The following is a 27,097-nucleotide window of genomic DNA, read 5'->3' as shown; positions in this document are numbered from 1 at the left end:
CAGGGTTCTTTGGTGCTCCAGGCAGTCTGTCACATGGGAGTTGTAGTCTGCCTTGTACTGTGGACTATGGGTCAGAGACGTGAGAAAACTACTATTCCCAGCAGGAATTGCGACTAGCCGGTCAACAAACGCTCGGGCCACGCCTCCTAAGCACGCTCATTGGAGAACTCTTCCCTTAGCCCCACCTTCTTCCATTTCATTGGCTACTGTCCCTCACAGAGGCTGGGTTCCGGCCTACGGTGCGTGGCGACTGGGTACTGTATTTGTCATTCGGCACTAAGACGGCCTGCAATTGGTCAAGGCTGGTGTCCGTCACTTGTTGTAGGGCAGGACTCTAGGCAGATCAGGCGGTCGTAGGCTTAGGTTGGTGTCGGTCCCGGAGGGAGGCCGGTCTTGGACTTTGGCCCCTCCTCCCAGCGCTGCCGGATGGGCGCGATTGGTCGCTGTGAGCGTCGCTCGTTGTCGAGAGGCGGAGCCGACCAGGCTTCGGATATCTATTGGCCTAGGCCGGCGCCGGTCAGCGGGGTTGTGGCCGCTGATTGGCTAGCTGTTCCAGCTGTTGCAGGTCCATTCACCATTTTGTGTGTTGGAGTAAAAAAAAAAGGGAGAATCGAGAGGGAGAGCCGGAGGGGGGGCGGGGAGGGACCGGACCGGACTGAGCCGGGGCCACGGCCCCCCGCCCCGAAACCCCGCCGAGCCCGAGGTGAGGGGCGGGGCCAGGGCTGACACGGGAAGTGGGGGTCCGGGGGACTGGGGGCTGAAAGGGGACAGGTGGCAGGGACGGGAAAGGGGTACAGGGGAAAAGGGGTGGGCGGAATGGTGGGAAGGGGGGAGGGAGTGGAGGAAGTGGAGATGGGTTGACAGAAAAGGGGTGACTTGGGGAGGGGGTGGTGGGCAGAGAACAGGTAACAGGAATGGAGGGGTGACAGGACTCGATCAGGGTGACAGGGAGAGGGAGGGGACAGAGTTGGAGGGGGTGACAAGGAGAGGTGACAGGTCCGGAGAGATGGCTGACAGGAGAGTGACTGGGAGGAATAGGTGACAGAGATAAATGCGGGTGACAAGCAGGGGGTGACAGAGGAGGGGGCCTTAGGGCCTGTGAGGAGAGAGTCAGAGGGAGAGGTGATTACAGGATGGGAGAGAGAGTGGCAGAGAAGCTGGTGCCAGGAGGGCTCATGGGAGCAGAGGGCAGGAGACCCCAAAGAGGGCCTGGGCTGGCCTGGGCTTCAGGAGTTACTGCTCAGATTTTGAGAGATGTGAGGGCCCATAGGGCCTTGGGTGGGAGTTATCCAGAGCGGTGTGGACAGGAAGAGAGTAGGCCCCAGGGGAAAGAATGAAGCTGGGTTTCTGGGGTGAAGAGGGGCTGCACCAGGCAGCAGAGTCTAGGGGTGCCAGGTGGTATGGTTGTAGGCCTTGGGTGGGGTATGCAAAGGTTTGTGTTTGGGCAGGACTGGGGCCAGATCTCAGTCCCCAAGACCGTGGCCCAGCAGGTCAGTGGGGAGAAGGTGGTGATGGCTGCCAAACTCCTGGGTACTTCAGTGCCAGACCCGGACCCTCCAGGCTCTGCCTATGAGGACCCCAGGATTGGCCAAAGAAGGGGCAGGCCTGGAACTGCAGAGTCCACAGGAGGAGCAGGCCCCAAGTGGGAGAGCATAAGGTCAGGGGTCCCTGGGGAGCCTGAAGACTGAGTCGGGGTGCCTCTTATTGTATTTGACTTATGGTCCTGGGCCCCCCAACTCTCCTGGAAACCTCCTTTTGGCCTCTCATGTTCTCTTAGTCACTTCAGAGTAAAGTTTTTTCCCCTTTTCTTTTCTCAGGGCAGCTTGAAAGGGGGCGGGCAGTAATGACTGTTCAGGAAGTGGGTGAGGTTGGCCTGTTGGGCTTGTCCTGCTTTCTTTGACCTTATCCCACTTATCCCCACTTGGAGTTGGAGGACATATTTGGGGGCCTGGGGGGGCCAGCCAACTCAGCTATCCTGCCAGAGCCAGCCCAGGCAGGGCGGGGATGCATGCAGGCCAGAAGGGGGGGCTGGGCTTGTGGGTATCACGCTGGGTGCTGTGGGGGGAGGGGCAGGCTCTCATCCAGTGTGACAGTGAAACCCTGGGGTGCAGCTCTGTGTCCCACTGTGTGATGACGTGTGCTTGTGTGTGTGTGTGTGTGTGTGTGTGTGTGTGTGTGTGTACGCGCGTGCGTGTTTGTGTGTGTGTGTGCGCGCTCATGCACGGCCCCGTGGCAGCACTGGGTATGAGCTATTGCCCCAGACATGCCCCTGCCTGCTCCCTGCCAGGATCTGGGGAGATGGCTGTACCTGGCAGGCCTGGGGTGCAGAGCAGAGTGGGCAGCCATCCCTCGGGACTCTCAGCTGCCCACTCCTTCCCACAATGCTTAGCCATGCCAGGCCGCCCAGAGGGGTGGAGGGAGAGTGGGGGGGCAGTGGAAAGAGGCTCATATCACAGCCCAGTCACCTCCCTTTCTGTGACTTGGTGCTTGTGCATGTGTGTGTGTCTGAGTGTGTGTACCCTCTGGATGGCGACAGTGTGAGTAAGTATGCACTCTGGATCATGTGACAGGCAGCACACTGAAATGTTCAGGAGCACAGACTCTGGAGCCAGATTGCCTGGGTTCAGCCCCTAGCTCCACCGTTTCCTAGCTGGATGATCTTGGACCAATTGCTTAACCTCTCTGTGCCTTGGTTTCGTCAAGTGTAAAATGAGGCTAATAGTAGCACCTGCCTATTAGGGCTGTTGTGAGGATGAAATGGGTTAATAAAGGCAGGCTTAGACCAGGGCTCAGGATGAGGGGAGTGCTCCCTTGGTGTGAACTGTTAGTGCTTCTCTCATCCCCTTGGGCATTCAGAGCATGTGCATCCTATCCTCTGCTGAGAGAGCAGGTGTATGTGAGTGTTCTCCATGAAGCCAAAGTGTGTATGCTCAGGGGACTCGGGTGCTGGTCTGTGTCTGAGTGCTGGCCAAGGGCCGACATGAGTTGGAGGTGGCTGGGGAGGAGGCCTTGGGGATCATAGAACTGAGGCAGTAGACTCAGCAGGTGGGAAGTCTTGGGGGACACTGTGTCTGGGGGGTTTCCTGAGTTGTTCCCGATGAACATTGTCTGCCCTCCCACCTGGCAGGACAAAAGATGAAGCCAATGAAGAAGCACTCAGCATGCACCGGCCTTTCAGGTCCTGGCAGCGGTAGCAAGTCCCCACCAGCCACGAGGGCCAAGGCTCTGAGACGGCGAGGGGCTGGGGAGGGTGACAAGCCAGAGGAGGACGAAGATGAGGTCCAGCAGCAGCAGCAGCAGCCTGGGCCAGAAGAAGCAGAGGAGGCTGAGGAGGAGGAGGCTGAGCAGGGCCCTGGGGCTGAGGGGCCGCCCCCGGAGCTGCACCCTGGTGACCCAGCCCCAGGCCCAGCCGAAGACCCCAAGGGAGACTTGGAGGCAGGCCGATGGGAGCCTTCACTCAGCCGAAAGACAGCCACGTTCAAGTCTCGAGCACCCAAGAAGAAGTATGTGGAGGAGCATGGGGCTGGTGGCGGTGGCATGGCTGGGGCCCCTGAAGAACGGGTGAGGACCCCTGAGGAGGCCAGTGCCCTGGGTGTACCTCCACGGCCACCCACTTCTACCCGCTCTTCCTCCACCGACACAGCCAGTGAGCACTCAGCAGACCTGGAGGACGAGCCAGCTGAGGCTTGTGGTCCAGGCCCCTGGCCCTCCAGTGGCACCAGTGGTGGCTATGACCTACGGCAGCTGCGGTCCCAGCGGGTGCTGGCTCGGCGTGGTGATGGACTCTTCCTGCCAGCTGTAGTGCGCCAGGTGCGCCGAAGCCAGGACCTGGGTGTGCAGTTCCCTGGTGACCGGGCCCTGACTTTCTATGAGGGGGTGCCAGGTGGTGGTGTGGATGTGGTTTTGGATGCCACACCACCGCCTGGCGCGCTGGTGGTAGGCACAGCCGTCTGTACCTGTGTGGAGCCCGGTGTGGCTGCCTACCGGGAAGGTGTGGTGGTGGAGGTGGCCACCAAGCCAGCTGCCTACAAGATCCGTCTCAGCCCTGGCCCCAGCTCCCAGCCAGGCCCACCGGGCACCCTACCACAGCCCCCACAGCCACTGCACCGTGAGCCCGAGGAGGCCGTGTGGGTGGCCCGCTCCAGTCTGCGCCTGCTGCGGCCCCCCTGGGAACCTGAGGCCCTGCTGAGGAAGCCCCCCACAGGCCCTGAGGAAGAACAGGCTGAGTCTGGGGCCACCCTGCCACCCTGCCCTGCTGCCCTAGACCCGAAGCAGCCCGAGGATGCTGAGGTTTCCAAGATCAGCTTTGGTGGCAATCTGGGCGCTCACTGCGAGGAGGGTGAGGAGAAGCACCCACCAGCCCTGGGCACCCCAGCCCTGCTCCCGCTGCCCCCACCCCAGCTCCTGTCGCCACCACCCAAGTCTCCAGCCTTTGCCGGTCCTGGCCGCCCTGGTGAGCAGCCCTCGCCCTGCCAGGAAGGGAGCCAGGGCGGCAGCCGTAGCAGCAGTGTGGCCTCGCTGGATAAGGGGGCCGCACCAGCAGCCCGGGCCCGCACACCTTTGACAGCCGCCCAGCAGAAGTACAAGAAAGGTGATGTGGTCTGCACACCCAATGGAATCCGAAAGAAGTTCAACGGCAAGCAGTGGCGACGGCTGTGCTCACGAGATGGGTGCATGAAGGAGTCACAGCGGCGAGGCTACTGCTCACGCCACCTGTCCATGCGAACCAAAGAGATGGAGGGCCTGGCAGACAGTGGGCCTGGTGGGGCGGGGCGGCCAGCCGGCGTGGCAGCCCGTGAGGGCAGCACCGAGTTCGACTGGGGTGATGAGACATCTCGGGACAGTGAGGCCAGCAGCGTGGCAGCCCGTGGAGACTCTCGGCCACGCCTCGTGGCCCCTGCTGACTTGTCACGCTTTGAGTTTGACGAATGTGAGGCGGCCGTGATGTTGGTGTCATTGGGCAGCTCACGCTCGGGCACACCCTCCTTCTCGCCTGTCTCTACGCAGTCGCCCTTCTCGCCAGCCCCGTCACCCTCACCCTCACCTCTCTTCGGCTTCCGCCCTGCCAATTTCAGTCCCATCAATGCCTCGCCGGTCATCCAGCGCACAGCTGTTCGCAGTCGCCACCTGAGCGCCAGCACGCCTAAGGCAGGCGTGCTGACTCCACCAGACCTGGGTGCCCACCCACCACCACCTGCCCCCCGAGAGCGCCATTCCTCTGGCATCCTACCCACCTTCCAGACCAACCTGACCTTTACCGTGCCCATCAGCCCTGGGCGGCGGAAGACAGAGCTGTTGCCGCACCCAGGGGCCTTAGGGGCCCCTGGCGCAGGGGGTGGAGGAGCCGCCCCAGACTTCCCCAAGAGCGACAGTTTAGACTCTGGTGTGGACTCAGTGTCCCACACACCTACACCCTCTACACCGGCTGGCTTCCGGGCTGTGTCACCTGCCGTGCCCTTCTCTCGCTCCCGCCAGCCCTCGCCGTTGCTGCTGTTGCCTCCACCTGCTGGCCTGACCTCAGATCCAGGGCCCTCCGTGCGCAGGGTGCCTGCTGTGCAGCGGGACTCACCCGTCATTGTCCGCAACCCTGATGTGCCACTGCCCTCCAAATTCCCTGGGGAGGTGGGCACTTCCAGTGAGGCACGGGCTGGCGGACCTGGGCGGGGCTGCCGTGAGACCCCGGTGCCCCCCGGGGTGGCCAGTGGGAAGCCTGGCCTGCCCCCACCTCTGCCGGCCCCCGTGCCCATCACTGTGCCTCCAGCCGCGCCGACTGCTGTGGCCCAGCCGATGCCCACCTTTGGTCTGGCTTCTTCACCCTTCCAGCCTGTGGCCTTCCACCCCTCACCTGCTGCCCTATTGCCTGTCCTGGTGCCCAGCAGCTACACCAGCCATCCTGCCCCCAAGAAGGAAGTCATCATGGGCCGGCCTGGAACAGGTAAGAGGTTTTGGACGGGCTGGGTGAGCGCTTACTTCAAACAGGGGCTCTTGCAAGCTGGGTTTTCGAGAAGTGAGCTCTCCCCACCTCAGGAAGGGTTCAAGGGGAGGCTGGCCTCCTCTCTGCACAGAGATTGCAGTGGGAATTCACATGTCAGACCAGGGACTGGACTTCCGAGGCTCAATCTACTGTTTCCAGAGGCCTGCTGTTGGAGAGTGCACTCTCAAGGGGTCCGTCAATCCGCAAATCTGTACTGAGTGCAGAGTCAGGTCTCCATGGAGCTGATGGGGTAACAGAGAATGATAATTGTGGTGACAGCTTCCATGTCTTGGGGGACTGAGCAGGGTCATCACCGTGATAAGCAATGCATGTGGGTTACTTTGGTGAATTTTCATACCCACCCCATAATATGGCACTCACCACACACCCCCTGTTCTAAACCCTTTTCAAATATTAACTCATTTTGTCTTCACAACGACCCAGAGGCGAGCTATGATTATGCTTGTTTAGAGGAAACTGAGGCCAGGTTCATAACTTGCCCAGGGTAGCCTGGTTAGTAAATCCCAGAGCAGCCCTCAAACCCAGGCAATCCTGACCTCTCGCCAATGTGCTGGATCACAGATGGGAAGACTGAGGCTCTATCTAACATGTCCTTCACCAGGAAGTGACAGGACTAGGACTGGGGCCCTCGTCTTCACCACTGCGCCCGGTAAATATCACAGGTGTGGTCATTGCCATGGAGGGAGCCGGGGTTGTGCTGGGCGCTCTTCCAGGTGTGAATCTAGTCTAGCTGCCCTCAGGACAGGGTGTGTAAGCCAAGGGTTGAAAGATGAGTTGGAACCAGCGAAGTGGGGAGAAGAACCTCCTGGGAGGAGGGCAACGGGAAGGCTCAGAGCAGGAGGAGCAGCCTAGGAGGGAAGAGGGAAGTCCAGTGTGGCTGGAGGGCTGAGGCCGGGCGTGGGGAGAGTAGTGGCATTTCTGAGATTGTGCCAGAGAACCAGGGACTCAGGCCAGACTGGGCCTCGTAAGAGCGACTCACAGAGAAGGTGACAGACCTGTCAGTAGCCCCTTCCCTATCATCTTTTTCTTATTTACTTATTTATTAATCCACTCTTGACTCAGGGCCTCTCTTTGCCTAGTCCTATGCTGGATGGTGCTTAGGACACAGTCCTGCCCTCACTGGGCTCACAGCCCCTGGAGTAGATTGACCCACCCTAGACAGTGACAGTCCAGAGTGGTCAGGGATGGGGTGGGGGAAGCTCAGGAGGCTGTGGGAGCCCAGAGAAGACACTGATCCAGCCCGAGAAGTCAGGGAGGGCTTCCTGGAAGCGGGGATAGGGGTGTATGAACTGAGACATGAAGGATGTGACACGTGAGACCAGCAAGGCAGGCAGAAAGGACGTTCAGACAGAGGGAAGAGTTTGTGCAAAGGCCTGAGGCAAAAGCAGGATATTGAATCTTCAAAGTCAAGGGCTCTAGAAGCTTAGTGAGTGTTGGGATGTACAGCTGGATTGGTGAGCGAGGGTCAGATCAGAGACCTGACTTGTGAACTTAAGGTTTTGAGCAGATACAACTACGGCTGTACCATGGAGGGCAGGTTTGGGTCCCTGATACCAGAGGCAGGGAGGCCAGGGAGGAAGGAGGCAGGGGTGTGGATGGGGGTAGGAGCTGTTGTGGCTTGGGCTGGGACAGGGGTCAATTCAGGAAGGAGCTCCAGCCCAGGCCTGTCCCCAGAGCCAGGGCACAGGGACACAGGGGCTGTGTCGCCCCTTATGCTCATATATGGCACTGAGGTTGTGAGTTGTGTGTTCCGCCTTGCCCCCAACAGTTTTTACATTTGTTGTAGGTGACATCAACAACATTTCACAGAGGTAGTCACAGCAAGATCTGTGTCCTTAGGTCAATAAAGAAACTAAAGCACAGGGTCTCTAACCACCACATACATGTCACCCCCTACATGCCCATAGGCCCCGACATTGCCTCCATAGCGTCATCTCATGTGACCCCCCACTGATGCTGTGGGGGAAGGGCACAGGGGCAGGTGATGCTCAAGTCTACCAGAGCAGGCCCAAAAGGGGTTCTTGCCACCATTTTCCAGATGAAGAAAAGTGAGGCCCTGACAAAAGGAGCATCTCATCCAGCCAGATAAGGGCAGGACCAGGCCTCTCCAGATTGCAGGACCATCATTACCAAAAGTTACAGTAGTGATAACTGAGCACTGGCCGTGCCTGTGCCTGCACACTTCAGTGCGTCCTGCTGAGCGTTTGCTCACTGACTCCTCTCAGTGCTCCAGGAGGTCAGTACAATTATTAGTTCCATTTGACAGAGGAGGAAACTGCAGCCAGAGAGGATGTGACTTGCCCAGGGTCCCCCAGCTAGGAAGAGAGAGTACCAGGATTTGAACCCAGGCTGTCTGGCTCCAGATCCCAGGCCCTTAAGTACTCTCAAGAATAATACTAATGATAACAAGCTAGGTTCGGTGGTTCACGCCTGTAATCCCAGCACTCTGGGAGACCAAGGCAGGAGGATCACTTGAGGCCAGGAGGTCGAGACCCTGTCTCTACTAAAAATAGAAAAATTAGCCAGGTGTGGTGGTGCACACCTGTAGTTCCAGCTAATCAGGAGGCTGAGGCTTTAGGAGGATTGCTTGAACCCAGGAGTTTGAGGTTGCTGTGAGCTAGGCTGAAGCCACGGCACTCTAGCCAGGGCAACAGAGCGAGATTCTGTCTCAAAAAAAAGAAAAATGATAACAATAATAATAACCACTCTTTATTGATATGCCATGTGCCCAGCCCCAGGCTTGGGGCCATTTCATCAAATCTGCCTAATGCTGTGAAGCTATGATTACCAACCCTGTTACCCAGGGGTAGAACTGAAGTTCAGGGAAGGGAGGCCCCTTGCTGGAGGCCACCTGGTCGTCAGAACTTGCCCAGTGCTTGTCCTGGCATTTCTGAGCTGCGCCTCCCTGACAACACCCATGCTGAGGTGTCCAGGCTGCCTTCAGGTTCCCAAACAGCCAGCCCTTTCATTCTTCTCCCACAGGCCTCCCAAAGCCCTTGAGAGGCAGGCAGGTAACTTGGGGCCTTCTCCCTCTGAGGCCCAGATAGGGCAGACCATGTCCAGTGGCATACAGAGGCCACAGTCCTGGTCCCTTCTGCTGGCCCATGCCAGGGACTGACCCTCCATCAGAGGGCAGCAGGTGTGAGGGGGCGGCCCAGGGCAGCCTGCCTGCTCCTGCCCCCCACCAGGCATTTGCTTCCGCTGGGGGACTTGCTGGGGCAGGCGCCCGGCATTCTCCACATTCTGCACATGGCATGGCTAGCCAGCTGCTGTTGCCACCTCCCTCTGACTCTTCCCGCCTGCTTCCCAGGAAAGGAACCCGCCAGAGTGCCTGTAGCCCCAGTCCAGGAGGCCAGATGTCTTAGCCCCCATTCCTGGCATGGCCTCCCTCCCAGTTCTCAGCTGCCTGCCGGGCTTCCCCTTATTGACAGGCATTGCCCCTTCTCCTGGGCCTCTGCCTGATGGTCCGTCGCTCTTTGAGCCACCATAGGTCTGTCTGTCTTACTCTTGGGTTCCTGCATGTCTCTCTGGTCTCTTATTTCTGGGTCTGTCTATGTGTTTCTCTCTAGATCTCTGTCTGTCTGTCTGTCTCTCTAAGTCTGGCTCTCTGGAACTTTCTGGGTTTTTTCCTCCCTGGATTTCGGTCCTTGTCTGAGCTTTCAGCCCACCCTCTTTCTGTTTTGGCTCCCAGTCTTGGGATCCTGTGTCTCTGGCCCAGCCCTGGCCCTCCCTCCCCCACTCTTTAGATAGACTGGCTGCCCCCATCCCAGCCTTCCACCTCCACCCTGTGCACATCAGGTGTTCTGATTTTTAAGGCAGTGATCGGTTGCTAAGCAGTAAGTCCCCTACTCCCTTCTTGGGGAGTGTTGGGAGATTGTGAGGCCTAGGAGCCCCCTCTTGCTCCTTGACAAATTAGTTGCCCACTGCTGTCCCTGAAAGCTGCTGAGAAGATTTGGGATCCAACTTGCAGACCCATCCACCATCCAAGCACCTGTTCCCAAGACAGGCAGGAAAGCGGGGGCTGTATGGGCCAAGCTAGGAGATCCGGCTGTGGGGGGCGGCAGGAAAGTAGCTCCTGTGCCTGCCCACCTGCTAGAGGGCATGACCCAGATCACCCTACCTCCCCCTACTCCCTGCCTTTCAAGAGACACATTTGGTGCCAGTTCCATTGGACAGAGTACTGGATGTGGTCCACCCCAGTGGGTAGGGCTTCAAAGACCAGGCACTACCCACCAACTACACTAGGGCAGGTGGGGAAAATGAGGGCTAGAGAGAGGACAAGGGGGTTGAGCCTGGGTCTCTTGAATCCCAAGTCCAGGTTCTGTCCACCATGATTTCCATTTTGTCTCAAACAATGAACCCCATCTCCACCACCAGAAGTCAGCTCCCTCTTCATCCCTCTGCCAGGTCCAGGGCTGAACAGTCCTGGGGCAAGTGGGTTGGGGAGGCAGGGATGCAGGCTGCACAGGCAAGGATGAGCCGAGGGAGATAACGCGTCTGGGGAAGCCAGGGGACAGGGACAACTCAGTGGCTCATGGGGGGTCGATGAGGGAGGTTCCCGTAGGCTTCTCATGAGAGGTGATCTTGGAGCTGAAGTATGAGGAATAAGTAGATTTCAGAGTAGTGAAAGAAAGGAAAGGGCAACCCAGGCAGAGGCAGCTGCATAAGCAAAGGCCAGGAGGAGTGAAAGTGCATGCACTCTGGCCAGTGGAGGCTGGAGCTGACAAGAGTCCAGACCCAGTTTGAATGTCAGGCTGAGAAGCTGAGGCTCTGCTCTGGGGCCCGTAAAGAGCCACGAAAGTGTTTAGAGCAGGTGAAGGAAAAAGGTTGGATCTAGGTATCAAAGACTCCTGGAGACTGCCCTGGAGGGGAACGAGGCCTAGGCTGGGAAGACGAGGATGGCTTGGGGGAAAGGATGACAGAAGGAGAGCTTGTGAGGATGCAGGGGTGGTGAGTCTTGGTGACTTCCTGGAGTAGATCCTAGTCCCCACAGCTTGGCAACCGACCGCACTCGGCGCTGCGAGGGGTCAGGCTGCCTCCTGGTGGCTGGTGGCGGGGAGGCCGATGCGCGCATGCGCGCCAGGGGGAGGCGCGTCCCGGAGCCCACGGCGCCCAGGCATTAATGGCTCCATTAGTGGCCGGGAGGGAGGCGCATTAGCGGCGGCGACGGCGTCTGGCTCCCATTACCACCGGCGGCAGCGGCTACACCGCAGGCGGCTGGACCCTAGCCCGCCGCGCTGCCTACTCTGCCCCCACCTTGTCCCCTGTTCCCGCTCCCCACGGGGCCTGAGCAGGGAACCCCTGTGCCCCCATTTCGGCGGAAAAGCTGATTATGGAGCCTGGCAGGCTTGGGTTCAAATCCTGGGCGTGTTGCTTCCAGACTGCAAGATGCTACCCCTCTCTGAGTAGTAGTCGGGGAACGTGGATGCACCAGGAGCTATGTAGGCCCGGACGGCACCCGGTGAGGGCGGCGCCCAGCCCCTACTGGCACCTAGGGGTGCGGGTTCCAGCGCGCCCCTGGGGTTAGGCCCCCCCAGCGTCGGGCCTCCGTCCTTCCCATTGGCTGCCATCGCGCCCGACGGCCGCCGATTGGTCAAGGCCAGTTCTTCCCTGGCCCTGCGCAATTAACCCCTGCGCGGCCGTGTTCTCGGGGTAGGTGGGGACGCCCCCCCGCAGACAACTCGGGTGCCAGCTGGCCCGCGCCCCACCGTGGCCCGCGTGGGTGTCAGGCCGGCCGGGCTCCTGCCCGCCCTCCCAGCACAAAGCGGCTTTGTAGGGCCTGCCTGGGTTTGGCTGGGGGCCAGGCGGCGAGTGGAAAATCTCGTGAGCGCGGGGATGGGAGGGGAAAGCTGGGCGGCGCCCCCTCCTCTGCCCGGGCAGTGGCGCCTCCCTCAGCCTGCGCCAGCCCTCCCAGCTCCGGCGCCTGTACACCCCCTTCCCCCACCCCTCCCCACTCCCAAACCCGCATCCCGCCCATCTCCCAATCCCAGGGGACCCTCCTCCACACCTCCCCTATCTCTTTTTCCCTCCTGGTCCCCCTGCCTACCCCAGCCCCACTCACACTGACTCACCCCAGCGCTATTTTTAGCCCCCCATCCCTGCGGAGCTGCGCCAGCCCAATCCTGGGCTCGTTCCCCAGGCAACCCTGGCCGTCAGCGACGCCTGGGGTGGGTGGGTGGGTGTGTATGTGGAGAGCGGGTGAGGGGAGCTGGGGACACCGGGGTGGTGAGCTGAGGCGGGGACCGGGCTTAGAGAGCAGGGTGGGGAGCCGGCAGGGGTGCGGTGCCTCAAGGGCTCAATAAATGTGGCCCGTGAGTTTAGAGCGTCTGCCTGTCCCTCAGTCTGTCAGCATCCCTGGCTGCTAGCCCCAGGCCTCTGGGCAGGCCTCTGCCTGTGCCTTCCAGGTCGCTGTTAGTGTCTGCATCTGGGCTCCTTGTCCTCAGACCAGCTGGGGTGTGGTGGTGTAGTGGGGGCTTTTTAAGGGTAAACGTTTTGTGGAATTGGTTAGGGGTTAGTGCAGGGGGTGGCTGCCATCGCAGTCCTGCCTGGTACCTGCCTCCAGTGAAAGATGGCTTTGTACCCCCGCAGATGGGGCTGGGGCCCTAGTTTGGGAAACCCTCCCAGCTTTTTCTAACTAGGGAGGCTCCAGTTAGGGTTTGGGATGGCAGGAGAGAGGGAGCTGTCTAGGGATAGGACCTGCTCCCTCCTCTCTTCTCCTAATCCACCCCCACCCAGGGTTCCTCCACCCTGAACAATAGAAGCTAAGTATAGGGCTGGCCCAGAGCCCAGGGCAGGGGGGCCCTTCCCGCCCAGATTCCTGCCCCTCCCTACCAGGCTGGGCCCCCACTTGGTTGTGCCCCTCCCTGCCAGGCTGGGCCCCCACTTGGTTGGGTTGTACCCTGCCCCAAAAGGGGCCTCTTCCCATCCCTCCTCCATGGGCACTGTCTTCTACCAGATGTGCAACCCTCCCAGATGTGTGGGGCCCTCTTTCCCTGTTGTGCCATGCCTGGCTCCTCTTCTCACCCAACAGAAGTGGGGGAGCAGGGGGCAGAGCTCCTGTGAGCTCTGTCCTTCAGTTGCATTGCAGTGGGGAAGGGGTTAACTTGCCAGTAGGTGACTCACTCACCGGTGGGGAGAGGAGGGGGCAGCGGTGGGGAGATAGTGGGCCACATTGATTTCAGCCTCAATTCCTGCCTCACATTGCAGTCCCTGGGGCAGTGAGGTAATGGAGGGTCTGAGTCTGGGGCTGCATAGGGAGGAGGGGGCAGTTATCTAATAGTCCCTCTGGTAGCCCCTCCAGGCTCACAGCCAAGTGTCTGGCCCTGTAGTCTCTGGAGGTCAGAGGGCTACAGACCTTCCCTTCCCCTCTGGGCTCTAGTTACAGTTTTTGTCCCTCTCCATGCCTTCAGCTCTGTCAGTGGATGGGGCAGGCTGGGAAAGGGGTTTGTCTGCTCTTGCGGATGACCCAACCTGTGTAGGAGCCCTGTCTTGGTCCATCTGAGCCTCTGCAACCTTCACCTGCCCAAGTGTGACTCCAGGCCTCTGCCTCAACTGGCTATGCCCCAGGCCCCCTCTTGGGTGTGATCCAAGGCCTCTGCATCTCTGCCTGGTGGGCACCCCCCCCACCTTTGCCTATGTCTCTGAGTGTGCCCTCTCACCTTTCTGTAGTTCACCATTCTCTGTGTCATTGTCTGACTATATTCCTGGGACTCTGTTTGGAATTCCCTATGTCCACCCTGAAGTCTTAAGTAATGAACTTGAGTTGGAGCACTGGGTTGATACATCCTGGTTGCATGATCTTGCACAACTTATTCAATCTCTCTGAGGCTCATTTTCTCACCTGAACAATGGGTGTAATAAAGCATACCTCCCTAGGTGGCTGTGAGGATTCAATGAACCAGATAATACATACAAGCTCCCAGCACAGAGCAGCCCCAGTAAGTGTTAGTTTCCTTTCTTCCTGGCCTTTTTTTGGGGGGGGTGGATGGGTAGGGAGTGGCTCCCAGCCTAGGGTGTTGGTCGGGTCCAGCTATGGTGGTGCCCTGCTAGATAGGGGTTCCTGAGTGGCAGAGGAGTGTCAGGCTGGGTAGCTGAGGCTGTAGTATACCTACCTCATGGGCCTGGGCAGTGACATAATTAGTGCCCCTGAGGGTAAGTTTATACAGTGTAGGGTTAGTACAATGGTATCTGTCAGAGTTAATATGTGTTGGGGATTAGGGGTGCATTGTGAGTGCTAGGATGCCTGTATGAGAGTATGTGAAGATAGAAGAGTGTGTGGTTGCGTGGGAGGGATGTGGGGTGTGTGTAGTGGCCAAGCAGTGGCTGTGCTGAGCTCTGCCTGTTTGATATGTTGTCTGTATGATTCATGTGGGCTGGTGGGAGTGTGATGAGGATACATGTTGGTGAAGCATGTGTGACAGGGCATGGATGAGATGGGTGATGTAAACAGGATGGGTGAGTGAGTGTGCACGATGGTGGGTGGGAGTGATGGACCCTGAGTGTGTTAGGTAGTACATCTATGTGAGCAGGTGTGTGAGGTGTGACATTGTGTGTGACAGTGTGGGTGTAAGATGGAGGGCATATGTGTCCGTGGGGTGTGTAAAAGATAATGGGTGTGGCACGAAAGTATGCCCGTGAAGAGTGTGTGTGTTTGAGACAGAGAGTTGGGGAGGGCTCAGGGATGGCTCGCCCAACCATGCGCGCAGTTTGTCTGCCCAGGAGGGCCAGGCACGCTCGGGCAGGAGTGCGAGAAGCGGGCCGAGCCGCGCGTGAGCTTGTTCCTCGCATAGACTGGACACACACAACGCCACGCACAACCCCAGGGCCTCCGCAGAGCGGCGCCCCGGACCGCCCCCCTGGCTCGGTGCCTTTACTGCAGTGCGCCCTCCCTGCCACCCTCCCACCGCGGTCCCGCCCCCGGCCGGCTCGAGGCCAACCGGGGCCCGCCCCGCCCTGTCCTTATTTGCATATGACTGACGTTCCCCCGGGGCGGCCAATGGGGGCGGGCGCGGCGGGGCCTGACCCGCGCGCGGCGGCGGCAGCCAATGGGCTCACGCGCGGGGGGCCGGGCTTGCGCGGAAGGCCGCGGGGGAAGCGGGGAAGGGGCGGGGGGAGGCGCGGCGGGGGGAGGGGAGCGCGTAGTAGTGGCGGGGCGGGGAGGCGGCGGTGGTTCGGCGCGGGGCTCGCTTGGAGCGCACGGACGCACGCACGCTGGTCCGTCTGCCCGCCCGGGGCCGGAGGTCGACCCGGCGCTGAGCCGTGGGCCCCGGGCCCGGAAAGGCGGGGCGGCGGCGCCGGCAGCTGGGGCGCGCGGGGCCAGAGCCGTTACCCGCCGGAGCTGCGAGGGAGGGAGGGAGCGAGCGAGCCAGCGAGCGGGGAAGGGAGGGGGCCGCCCCCGCGCACGCGCGCCGCGCCCCGCCCCGCCTGCCCCGCCCGCCGAACTAGGCGAGGGAGGAGGGAGAGGGAGGGGGCGGCGCCGATGGCCCCCGAGCCGCGCGCCCCGTGACGGCCCCCGCGCGCGCCGGGGGGCGGGGCGGGGCCAGTGCGCGCTGACCTCCCCCGCCCCCCGGGCGGCGGGAGGCAGGCGGCGCTGTGCGCAGGCGCGCCCGGCGGAGACCCCCGCGTGGGGCGGCCGGAGGGGGGCGGCGGGGGGGGGCATGCGGCGACGGCCTCCCGCTCCCCCCGGGCCCAAGCGGCGACGGCCAAGGAGCCGGCTGCGGGCGGAGCGGCGTCGGCCGCTGAGGAGGTGCGAGCCCCTGCCGGGCTCCCCTCGCGCCGGACCATGTACTCGGCCCACAGGCCCCTGATGCCCGCGTCTGGCGCGGCCTCCCGTGGCCTCGGCATGTTCGGTCAGTAGCACTTGGGCCCTGGGACTGCAGGGGTCAAGGTGTCGGGGTGCTGAGTGCGGATAACGGTGATGGGGGTATAGTACGGTAGACGCAGAGTAAAGGGGTGACGGGAAAGTTACGGAGCTCGGCCGGGCCGAGTGGTTAGTGACGGCAGGTGGGAGTGTAGCAGAGTGGGGAGTACCTGGGGACAGCTGTGATGTTGAAATCATGGGATGGAATAGGTTCGCTGTAATTGGAGGCGAGGGGTGCAGAGTAATTAGCTTTGGAGCGGGTTAGAATAGGAGCAGCATGGGACCTGCTGGTCCTAGGGGAGGGGGCTTTGATTGAGTAGTGGGGCTAAGGACAGTGCTCCGGGAGTGAGTGAGTGAGTGAGGCACTGTTAGCTCAGAGCAGAGTGAGGAGCTGCAGTGTTTGTGGTGTACTTTGAGAGGGAGAGAAAGATCTGGGAACCTGGAGAGTAGCACACTGGGGAGGGGTTCAGGAGGTGGCAGGACCAAAGGACTGCCCTCCATTGTTTGCTGGCTCCCTTCTTCCCCACTCCCCAGAAAATGAGGCGGCCCTGATGAGAAAGATCTTTGCGAAGAGAGGAACAGATCCAGGTCCCTGGGGCTTTTATGGGTTTGGAGGGCCCAGCAGGTTTTTGGGCCTGCAGTGCCCCAGGGGTAGGGGACTGGGTCATGATAGAGTCTTGAGTGCCTTCCAGTGCTGTCTTCTTGATCTCGGTCCACTGTTTCCTTGAGGTCTACTTTTTCCTTTGTCAGCCCCTCACAGAACCAGGTCTCGAGGCTAGTGCCTTGTACAGAGCTCTCTTGGTCCAGGCTTCTGAAGGCATTGGGCAGAGGGTCAACTCAGGTCAGGTTGATCTGGATCAGGGGGAGGCCTGGAATGATGGAGACCAGGGCCAGGGCGGTTCCTTCCTCCCTGCTTCATCTTCCCCAATCAGGGGCCTCTCTCCTCGGCTGGTTCCACTTCCCCCTGGGAGCCAGGCAGTGAGAGGGGAAGCCCACTCCTAGCCTAGGCCCGCCCCAGAAGTCCAGTCAGTGGTGGGTCCCAGCCCAGGGCTCACCCTCCTACCACCCACCTCCTGGGACTGAAGATTGGACCCCTGGGACTGGCCTCCTGGTGAGGAAGCATCTTCCCGTGCATATTCTCAAGGAAACACCTGGCACTTTTGCCGTCTTAGGGCAGAGACTTGTAACAATTCTTTCTTCTGCCCCATTGTCTGGGCCTTTTCTTCTGAGGAGTTTACCACACCCTCCCCTCTTTCTGGGCAAGAGAGCTGGATGCTGGGCTAAAGATAAGCTGAGGGTTTTGGGGGGGAGCCTGGGAGGCCTTTTCTTGAGTAGTAGATTCTTTTTAGGGGTGAAAGGAGAGAGCTGCTGGAGCCACCTCTGCCCAGCCAGGGAGGGGCAGGTCTGGTTCCCTGGTGTCTGTCGGGGAGGAAGGCCAGGAGAAAGCTCCTCCTACACTGTAGCTGTGTGAGACCCTACAGCCTGTGGGTAGTGGACAGAGGGTTGGAGGGGAGGGGAGACAGGGCCATCTGCCTCAGGAAAGGGAAAGGGAGTGTGAGATCAAGGTGAGAAGCTGTGTCAGTTGGCAGCTTGGGTGCTGGGAAGGTAGCATGACTGGGGTGGGGGGTCCGCACACCAACTCAGGTTCTGGGGCTTGGGAGTGTGGGATGGCAGCTGAGTGTGACCTGGTTTGTGCCAGGAGCAAATCGTTTTTCTGGCCTGGTCCCTGGTGGCAGGGCTGGTGGAGATTGGTGGGGGGAGGAGTGGGGCGTGAGTACTATTTCCCTTCCCTGCTTCTGTGTTCTTTTTTATAAATCTAGAAACCTTTCAGGGAGGAGTTTTTCCTGAGTGATGTCACATGAACGAGCCCATGAGGCTTTGGGGTTGGGGGGGGTGTAAAGAAGGGGTGGAGTCACCTCATTCAGGGTGGGGAAGAGCTCGAGTCGGGGGTCAGGGCCAAGTTCTCCTGCCACACAGCTCACCTGGCTCCTTTCCACAGTGTGGACGAATGTGGAACCTCGCTCTGTGGCCGTGTTCCCCTGGCACTCCCTAGTCCCCTTCCTGGCACCCAGCCAGCCTGACCCCTCTGTGCAGCCGAGTGAAGCTCAGCAACCTGCCAGCCACCCAGTGGCCTCCAACCAGAGCAAAGGTGAGGGTGGGGGACTGTGGGAAGGCATGGGGATAGGGTCTCAGGTGGCCCAGGAGCGTCTGATCCATTTCTCTGTCCACAGAACCTGCTGAATCGGCAGCTGTTGCTCATGAACAGCCACCAGGTGGGACAGGGAGTGCTGACCCTGGGCGACCCCCTGGAGCCACATGCCCTGAGAGCCCAGGGCCCGGACCCCCACATGCTTTGGGGGTGGTGGAACCTGGTAAGGGTCCCCCTCCCACCACTGAGGAGGAAGCCCCTGGCCCCCCAGGAGAACCCCGGTTGGACAGCGAGACAGAGAGTGACCACGATGATGCGTGAGTTCCCTGAGGCTTGGGACTGGGGGGCAGGTGGGGTGGCCAGAGACATGGCCCTCACTGTCCCTGCTGCCCTGCCACAGCTTCCTCTCCATCATGTCTCCTGAGATCCAGTTGCCTCTGCCACCTGGAAAACGGCGGACCCAGTCCCTTAGTGCCCTGCCCAAGGAACGGGACTCATCTTCCGAGAAGGATGGACGCAGCCCCAACAAGGTGCCTCATCTCCACCTGTCCCCTGTTTGTCCCATGGCTACCCAGGCTTGTCTCCCTGGCCTTACCCGTGGCCACCCAAGCCACTCTCCGTATCCTAACTATCCTGCTCTGGGCTATGTTTAATGCAGCGGGAGAAGGACCATATCCGACGGCCCATGAATGCCTTCATGATCTTCAGCAAGCGGCACCGGGCCCTGGTCCACCAGCGTCACCCCAACCAGGACAACCGGACCGTCAGCAAGATCCTGGGCGAGTGGTGGTACGCCCTGGGGCCCAAGGAGAAGCAGAAGTACCACGACCTGGCCTTCCAGGTAAAGCCTTCTCCTCTTGGCTTCTCCACACTTTTTCTGGTGGGGTGAGTGAGTGAAGGGTCGCCCTGCCCTCTCCTGCCAGGTGAAGGAGGCCCACTTCAAGGCCCACCCAGATTGGAAGTGGTGCAACAAGGACCGAAAGAAGTCCAGCTCGGAGGCCAAGCCCACGAGCCTGGGGCTGGCAGGAGGGCACAAGGAAACACGGGAGCGGAGCATGTCGGAGACGGGCACTGCCGCTGCCCCTGGGGGTTAGTCAGCCCCTTGGCTTGCCCACCCTGCCACCTCCTTCCCTGACAGCCACCAGCTACCCCTTTGCTTGCTCACCCCCTGCCTTGGCAGCTTCTCTCTGTTCTGTCACGTTTATTTGATGACCCCTACCAAGAGAGAAACTGAAAATTGTTTCATGTGAAAGAGCCAGGGAGATCCACGCAGATAAGATTTCCAAACAGCAATCTCACCGTTAACTTTGGTTTATTGAGTCCTTATTGTGTGCCAGGCACCATGAAGAATATGAGCTCTGGTACTCAAAACCGCACCCCATTTCCAGATGAGGAAACTGAGACTTAGAGAGGCAGAGTTCCTTGTTTAAAGTCACAAACAAGTGGCAGAGCCGGCTTGGCTGGCCTCCAACACCATAGTTGGCACCATTGTAGTTCACAGTGCTCCTGATCGGCTGCTTCTACTTACTGAGGGTGTCTGGTGTGCCTGGCAGTGTTCTGGGGCACTTTTTTGGAATTATCTTGTGGCTATGGCCCTGCAGCTCTATGAGGGTGGGGATATTAGTTATTTCCTTTCTGAAACGAGGGCACTGAGGCTCAACAGGCCCGTGGTTAGCTAGCCAGCACCACGCGCTGCTGTCTCCAGGCTTGCTTAGTCTCAGAAGAGCCGCCTCCCTCCCCAGGAAGGGGCTTGCTTCCTGCAGCCCCACAGGGCACGAACCAGCGGGAAGGAGGTGCTGTGCTGGTAGCTTGTGTTTGGTTTTTTACCAAGTGGCCCAGGAATTCCAGCCTTCTTCTGCCCAGTACCTAGAAATATGTGTAGGTCATTTAGCCAGTCCTGGTGCTGATGAGAGTCTTTTTGACTTTGTGACAGTCCCCCTCCCCCGCCCTGCTTTACAGTGTCCTCTGAGCTCCTGTCCGTCGCGGCCCAGACACTCTTGAGCTCAGACACCAAGGCTCCAGGAAGCGGCTCCTGTGGGGCAGAACGGCTGCATGCAGTTGGGGGACCTGGCTCAGCCCGGCCCCGAGCCTTCTCCCACAGTGGGGTACACAGCCTGGATGGCGGCGAAGTAGACACCCAGGCACTACAGGAACTGACGCAGGTCTGGGGTGCAGACCACCCAGGGGTGGGCAGGGAGGGCTGCCTGAGGAAGCCACCCCAGCTGAACCCTCTCTGCCCGCTGTCCTGCAGATGGTGTCTGGCCCTACATCGTACTCCGGCCCAAAGCCTTCCACCCAGTATGGAGCTCCAGGCCCTTTTGCAGCCCCCAGTGAGGGAGGTGCGTTGGCAGCCAGTGGGCGGCCCCCACTGTTGCCCACCCGAGCCTCTCGTTCCCAGCGCGCAGCCAGTGAGGACATGACCAGTGACGAGGAACGCATGGTCATCTGTGAGGAGGAAGGGGATGATGATGTCATTGGTGAGCATTAGGCTTGGAGGGCAGATAGAACTTTGACCCCTGGGCCCGTTCATTTCTTCTTTTACACACTGGTGTGTGACTGCATGTGTTCATTTGGGGCCTCCTGAGTAAACCCAGTCCTGCCTTCGGAAGTCCCTGGCCAGACAGGAAACCTGGAGGACACGGCATGACCGGTTTGTCAGGCGCAGTGTTAGATGCTCTTGCCCTTGTGTGCTTAGGCTCCTGCATTGGGCACGTGGGCGTGGCCCTGGGCTGAGGAGTAGCTTTCCCAGACAACACTCACGGCCTGCTTGGCCAGAGCTGAGGCCAGAGCCCAGTCTCCAGACTGTTCCTCCTGGGTGGCCTCGCATCCAGCCCCTTGCCCACACTGTTCCCTCCGCTCCCTCAGCTGACGATGGCTTCAGCACCACTGACATTGATCTCAAGTGCAAGGAGCGAGTGACCGACAGCGAGAGTGGAGACAGCTCTGGGGAGGACCCAGAGGGCAACAAGGTGAGGGCTTGTTGCATATGGTGTGTTCCATCACACTTACTCCAGGGAGGGGAAATGTCTGTTTCTCCCATGCATTTGACAGGGGGACAGATTAAAGTCCAGAAAGGGTAAGCTACTTGCCCCATGGGGAGTTGGGTCACAGCCAGGATGAATTGAGGCCTTCAGCTGGCAGGGGTGCAGGCTTAGGTTGGCCTGGCTGACAGGCTTGGGGGTGGGTATCTAGGTGCCTGTGCTCCCTGACCTGGGGTGTCTCCCTTTTTCTTCCACCCAGGGCTTTGGTCGGAAGGTGTTTTCACCCGTGATCCGTTCTTCCTTTACCCACTGCCGTCCGCCGTTGGACCCTGAGCCCCCAGGGCCTCCGGATCCACCTGCAGCCTTCAGTAAAGGCTATGGTCCCGCCCCATCCTCCTCTTCGTCTTCGCCTGCCTCCTCAGCCTCGGCAGCAACGTCCTTCTCACTGGGCTCAGGAACCTTCAAGGCCCAGGAGTCTGGTCAGGGCAGCACAGTGGGCCCACTACGGCCCCCACCCCCTGGGGCTGGGGGCCCAGCAACACCTTCCAAGGCTACCCGATTCCTCCCAACGGATCCTGCCACCTTCCGGCGCAAGAGACCTGAAAGTGTGGGGGGTCTGGAGCCGCCAGGCCCCTCGGTCATTGCAGCGCCTCCCAGTGGAGGAGGAAGCATCCTGCAGACACTGGTCCTGCCCCCAAACAAGGAGGAGCAGGAGGGCAGTGGAGCCAGAGTGCCCTCGGCCCCCGGCCCCATCACTGGCCTATGGGGCCCCGGCAGCTCCCTTGTCCCGCCCTGCTGCCACCATGGTCACCAACGTGGTGCGGCCTGTCAGCAGCACTCCTGTGCCCATCGCCTCTAAGCCCTTTCCCACCTCTGGCCGGGCTGAGGCATCTCCAAATGACACGGCAGGTGCCAGGACTGAAATGGGCACTGGGTCCCGGGTGCCTGGGGGTTCCCCGCTTGGCGTCAGCTTAGTGTATTCGGACAAGAAGTCGGCAGCAGCCACCTCACCAGCCCCACACTTGGTGGCTGGGCCCCTACTGGGCACCGTAGGGAAAGCGCCTGCCACTGTCACTAACCTACTGGTGGGCACCCCAGGCTATGGGGCCCCTGCACCCCCTGCTGTCCAGTTTATTGCCCAGGGGGCCCCTGGCAGCGGGACCACTGCAGGCTCAGGAGCAGGTGCTGGGAATGGCCCCAATGGGCCAGTACCCCTGGGCATCCTGCAGCCAGGTGCCCTGGGCAAGGCTGGGGGAATCACCCAGGTGCAGTACATCTTGCCCACGCTGCCCCAGCAGCTTCAGGTGGCACCTGCCCCAGCACCGGCCCCTGGGACCAAAGCAGCGGCTCCCAGCGGCCCTGCACCCACCACCAGCATCCGTTTCACCCTCCCGCCGGGCACCTCCACCAACGGCAAGGTCCTGGCCGCTACTGCACCCACTCCTGGCATCCCTATCCTGCAGTCCGTACCCTCCGCCCCGCCCCCTAAAGGTGAGGCCTGGGCCGGGCAGCGCAAGGAGAGGGGCCGCAGGCCTGGTTGGCTCCCTTGTAACCTTTTCCTTTCTTGCCTCTTAACTTCCAGCCCAGTCAGTTTCTCCCGTGCAGGCCCCACCTCCGGGTGGCTCAGCCCAGCTGCTGCCTGGGAAGGTACTAGTGCCCCTGGCCGCCCCTAGCATGTCAGTGCGGGGTGGAGGGGCTGGCCAGCCGCTGCCCCTGGTGAGCCCGCCCTTCTCAGTACCTGTACAGAATGGTGCCCAGCCACCCAGCAAGGTGAGGGCGCCCTGGTTGTGGCCTCGCCTTTCTGTCCTGGCCTTCTGCTGGGTGTTGGCTCCGTATCCCACTGTTCTGTGTCTGCCTTTCCTCCAGTCTTTTCCTTTTCTCCTTTCCCATCTGTTTCTGGGTTTCCACTTTGCCTCTTCTTTGATGTCTATGCATTCCACCAACTCTTTTCTTGTCTCTGGAATCCTCTCTCTGTCCCTTATTCCTTCTCTGTCCCCATCTCTTGTTGTCATCTTTCCCATCCTGCCCTGATCCCAAGTTCTGTGTTCCTTGCTTTTGCTTAGATCCTTGCTGTTAGGTCTTGGTCCTCCCCTGCCCCACTCCCGGGCCACAGCTCACCCCAGCCTGTGGGTGCCCTTCCCCACAGATCATCCAGCTGACTCCAGTGCCCGTGAGCACACCCAGCGGCCTGGTGCCGCCCCTGAGCCCGGCCACGCTTCCTGGACCCACCTCGCAGCCCCAGAAAGTCCTGCTGCCCTCCTCCACCAGGTAATTGCAGCCAAGCCCTCCCTGGGAGGCCAGGGAAGGGGGTGGGGTGGGGCCAGCTCACCTCACTCCTCCCTGTTTCCTCTCCCTGCGGCAGAATCACCTATGTGCAGTCAGCGGGCGGGCACGCGCTGCCCCTGGGCACCAGCCCTGCGTCTAGCCAGGCTGGAACAGTCACCTCGTACGGGCCCACGAGCTCTGTAGCTCTAGGCTTCACCTCGCTGGGGCCCAGTGGCCCCGCCTTCGTTCAGCCCCTGCTCTCAGGTGAGGGTGGCCTGGCAGACAGCACTGGGACCCAGGGTGGGGCTGAGGCAGTCTGGGCCCTAACTCAGTCCTCTGCCTCTTCTTCTCTGTCTCTCTTAGCAGGCCAAGCCCCGCTGCTGGCCCCTGGCCAAGTGGGCGTATCGCCTGTGCCCAGCCCCCAGCTGCCACCTGCCTGCGCAGCCCCTGGAGGGCCCGTCATAACGGCATTTTATCCTGGCAGCCCTGCACCCTCCTCCTCAGCACCCCTGGCCCAGCCATCCCAGGCTCCTCCAAGCCTGGTCTACACTGTGGCCACCAGCACCACCCCACCTGCTGCCACCATTCTGCCCAAGGGCCCACCGGCCCCTGCCACTGCCACCCCAGCCCCCACTAGCCCTTTCCCCAGTGCCACAGGTGGGTGTCAGAGCAACACGGGGCGGGGTGAATGGGGAACCCAGGGCCATGGGCTCCTGGCCGGCCTGGCTCAGCAAGTGCTCTTCTGCCCACCCGCAGGCTCCATGACCTACAGCTTAGTGGCCCCCAAGGCCCAGCGGCCCAGCCCAAAGGCCCCCCAGAAAGTGAAGGCGGCCATCGCCAGCATTCCCGTGGGTTCCTTTGAGGCAGGTGCCTCCGGGCGCCCTGGCCCCGCATCCCGGCAGCCTCTGGAGCCTGGCCCAGTCCGCGAGCCAACTGCCCCGGAGTCTGAGCTTGAGGGGCAGCCCACACCACCAGCTCCTCCACCACCCCCAGAGACCTGGACTCCCACAGCCAGGAGCAGCCCCCCACCACCCCCACCTGCTGAGGAGCGGACCAGCGCCAAGGGCCCTGAAACCATGGTGAGTGTCTACAGCCATAGCGGTGCGCAGCTCTGCTCCTCAGTCCGCTGTCTTTGCTTTTTTGTCCTGCTCCTCTTCTCCCCATTGCCTGTGTATCTCCCTCAGGCTAAAGGGTCCTCTGTGTCCCTCCTGCCTGCCTGTGTTGTACCCCTAGTCATGAAGGTCCACATTTTGGCCTTCCCAAGTCTGTGACTGGGTCTTCAGCGCTCTGTGTGTCGGGCTGGCTCGGCACTCACTTTTGTTCCTGGCCTTCGCTGCGGTGAGGCTGAGCTCAGTGTTCTCCATCCTCGCCCGTCTCCACCCCAGGCCAGCAAATTCCCCAGCTCATCTTCAGATTGGCGTGTCCCTGGGCAGGGCCTGGAGAGTCGTGGGGAGCCTCCCACCCCTCCCAGCCCGGCCCCAGCTCCAGCCACAGCCCCTGGTGGCAGCAGCGGCAGCAGCGAGGGCAGCAGTGGGAGGGCGGCCGGGGACACTCCTGAGCGCAAAGAGGCAGCTAGTACCGGCAAGAAGGTGAAGGTGCGGCCCCCGCCCCTGAAGAAGACCTTTGACTCTGTGGACAAGTGAGCATGGGCTGGGGCCTTGGTGAGCGTGAGGGGTGGTGGGAGCAGGGGCGGCTTCAGGCCAAGGCAGGGGAGGTGACCCTGCCAACTCTCCAGCAGGGTCCTGTCAGAGGTAGACTTCGAAGAGCGCTTTGCTGAGCTGCCTGAGTTTCGGCCTGAGGAGGTGCTGCCCTCCCCGACCCTGCAGTCTCTGGCCACCTCACCCCGGGCTATTCTGGGCTCTTACCGCAAGAAGAGGAAGAACTCTACTGGTAGGCGAGCGCTGGGCCCCTTGAGCAGGTAGGTGGGGGAACAGACTGGAGCCACCTCTGCTGAACCTGCTTTTGTTTGACCAGACCTGGACTCGGCGCCCGAGGACCCCACCTCGCCTAAGCGCAAGATGAGGAGACGCTCCAGCTGCAGCTCAGAGCCCAACACCCCCAAGAGTGCCAAGTGCGAGGGAGACATCTTTACCTTTGACCGTACAGGTGTGGGTGCCATGGTGGGCAGAGCTGTGGGGGCCCCAGGCATGGGGTGTGATCTTGGGGAGGCAGAGAGTGGGAGAGGTGAGTTGGGTGTCACTGAGAGGAAGCACAGCAGGTCAAGAGTGGGTTCTGGGGTCCAGCAGGCCCCTAAAGTTGCCCTGTGACCTTGGGCAGGTCCCTTCTCTAACCCGTGTGAGACAGAATTCAGTGAGGGCTTGAGTGGACACTCAGGTGGTGGCAGGGAGGCCCAGGCTGCTGCTGTAGCCTTGACCGTGCTCCCTGTTCCCGGTGCAGGTACAGAAGCCGAGGATGTGCTCGGGGAGCTGGAGTATGAGAAAGTGCCATACTCGTCACTGCGGCGTACCCTGGACCAGCGCCGGGCCCTGGTCATGCAGCTCTTCCAGGACCACGGCTTCTTCCCATCAGGTGAGCGTGTCCCAGAGTTTTGGGGTCACTCGGCTGAGACCTGCCTACACATCTCACCCTGCCTTCCGCACCATCTTTCTGTCCCCAGCCCAGGCCACCGCAGCCTTCCAGGCCCGCTATGCAGATATCTTCCCCTCCAAGGTTTGTCTACAGTTGAAGATACGAGAAGTGCGCCAGAAGATCATGCAGGCAGCCACGCCCACGGAGCAGCCTCCTGGAGCTGAGGCCCCTCTCCCTGGACCGCCCCCCACTGGCACTGCTGCTGCCTCTGCCCCGACTCCCAGCCCTGCTGGGGGCCCCGACCCCACCTCACCTGGCTCGGACTCTGGCACGGCCCAGGCTGCCCCGCCACTGCCTCCACCCCCAGAGTCAGGGCCCGGACAGCCTGGCTGGGAGGGGGCCCCCCAGCCCTCTCCCCCACCTCCAGGCCCCTCTACAGCTGTCACAGGCAGGTGAGGGAACCTCGAGAACATCCCAGGACTCACAGTACCCCCCCCTCAGGACATGGACAGTGTGTAGGTGGCAGGAATTGGGGGGACAGGATGATTCCTCCTCCCCAGCAAAGCCATTTCGTCCTTTCCGGTTTGGGGCGGAATGAGGCCTGCTCCTCTTGTATATACCCCCTCCCCCCACAGTTCCCTCCCAGTGCTGGGGGGCAGCTGAGGGGAAGCAGGGGCAGTCTCCCTCCGAGCCCCTGTACATAACCTGGACTGGAGTGTGTGTGACCTTCAGAGCTTTTCACTATATGCAAAATGGCTCGTGTAAGGGCTGCAAGCTGGAGGGTAGTGTGGGCCTTGGGCCACAGGGAGGTGCCTGTGGAGTAGGGGGGAGTTCATGCACCCCTTTTTTCCCCAGAGGGGCTGGACTCAGGTTAGTTTGGGGGTGGGGGCTCCTGCACTTTGCCACAGGCTTGGGGAGGGTTCTCTCCCCACCCCCTCTGCCCTCCCAACTTGGGTTGTACTTTCTAAGAAGGTGATTCCCCTACCTTTACCCCATCCCCAGAACAAAACATGTTGATCATGTGCAATATTTCTTACTGTGCCGAGAAGCCGCAATGACTGAGATTAAACCTGTTTAACACACTTGTGTGGTTGCCTGCTCTAAATGGGAAGGGGTGTTTGTGCCAGTCCTGTCCCCAGATTGTCATGGAGTGGTAGGGTTTCCACAGGGTGGGGCAAGCAATTCCAGGACCACCACGCCCATCACAGGGATCCTGTGGGCCAGGTCCCTGACTTGCTGTGGACCAGGCAGCTCTTTCCAGCCTGGGAGTGCTGGTGCTCAGGAAGTTGCAACACCTACTTTACTTTGCCCCTTTCTCA

The 27,097-nt window shown here is 60.8% G+C and overlaps 1 protein-coding gene across 1 annotated transcript; it reads left to right on the top strand.

Annotated features, from left to right (window-relative positions):
- The first annotated feature begins 637 nt into the window (after positions 1–637).
- CIC (capicua transcriptional repressor) lies at positions 638–26,860 on the top strand. The gene is given in 22 exon segments (XM_045531576.1): positions 638–703; positions 3,128–5,935; positions 17,854–18,003; positions 18,086–18,320; positions 18,404–18,533; positions 18,662–18,844; positions 18,927–19,092; positions 19,963–20,165; positions 20,255–20,480; positions 20,869–20,972; positions 21,244–21,726; positions 21,728–22,475; positions 22,567–22,754; positions 23,131–23,252; positions 23,347–23,513; positions 23,613–23,906; positions 24,006–24,328; positions 24,635–24,888; positions 24,988–25,139; positions 25,224–25,355; positions 25,647–25,778; positions 25,867–26,860. Coding segments are annotated over 21 exon segments (7,560 nt in total). The 5' UTR covers positions 638–703; positions 3,128–3,135; the 3' UTR covers positions 26,235–26,860.
- The last annotated feature ends 237 nt before the right edge of the window (positions 26,861–27,097 follow it).

Source organism: Lemur catta, chromosome 19, assembly GCF_020740605.2.
Source record: "Lemur catta isolate mLemCat1 chromosome 19, mLemCat1.pri, whole genome shotgun sequence".
Lineage (NCBI taxonomy): Eukaryota > Metazoa > Chordata > Mammalia > Primates > Lemuridae > Lemur > Lemur catta.
Note: the sequence above shows the minus strand (reverse complement) of the source record. Positions and strands in the feature narration are given on the sequence as shown.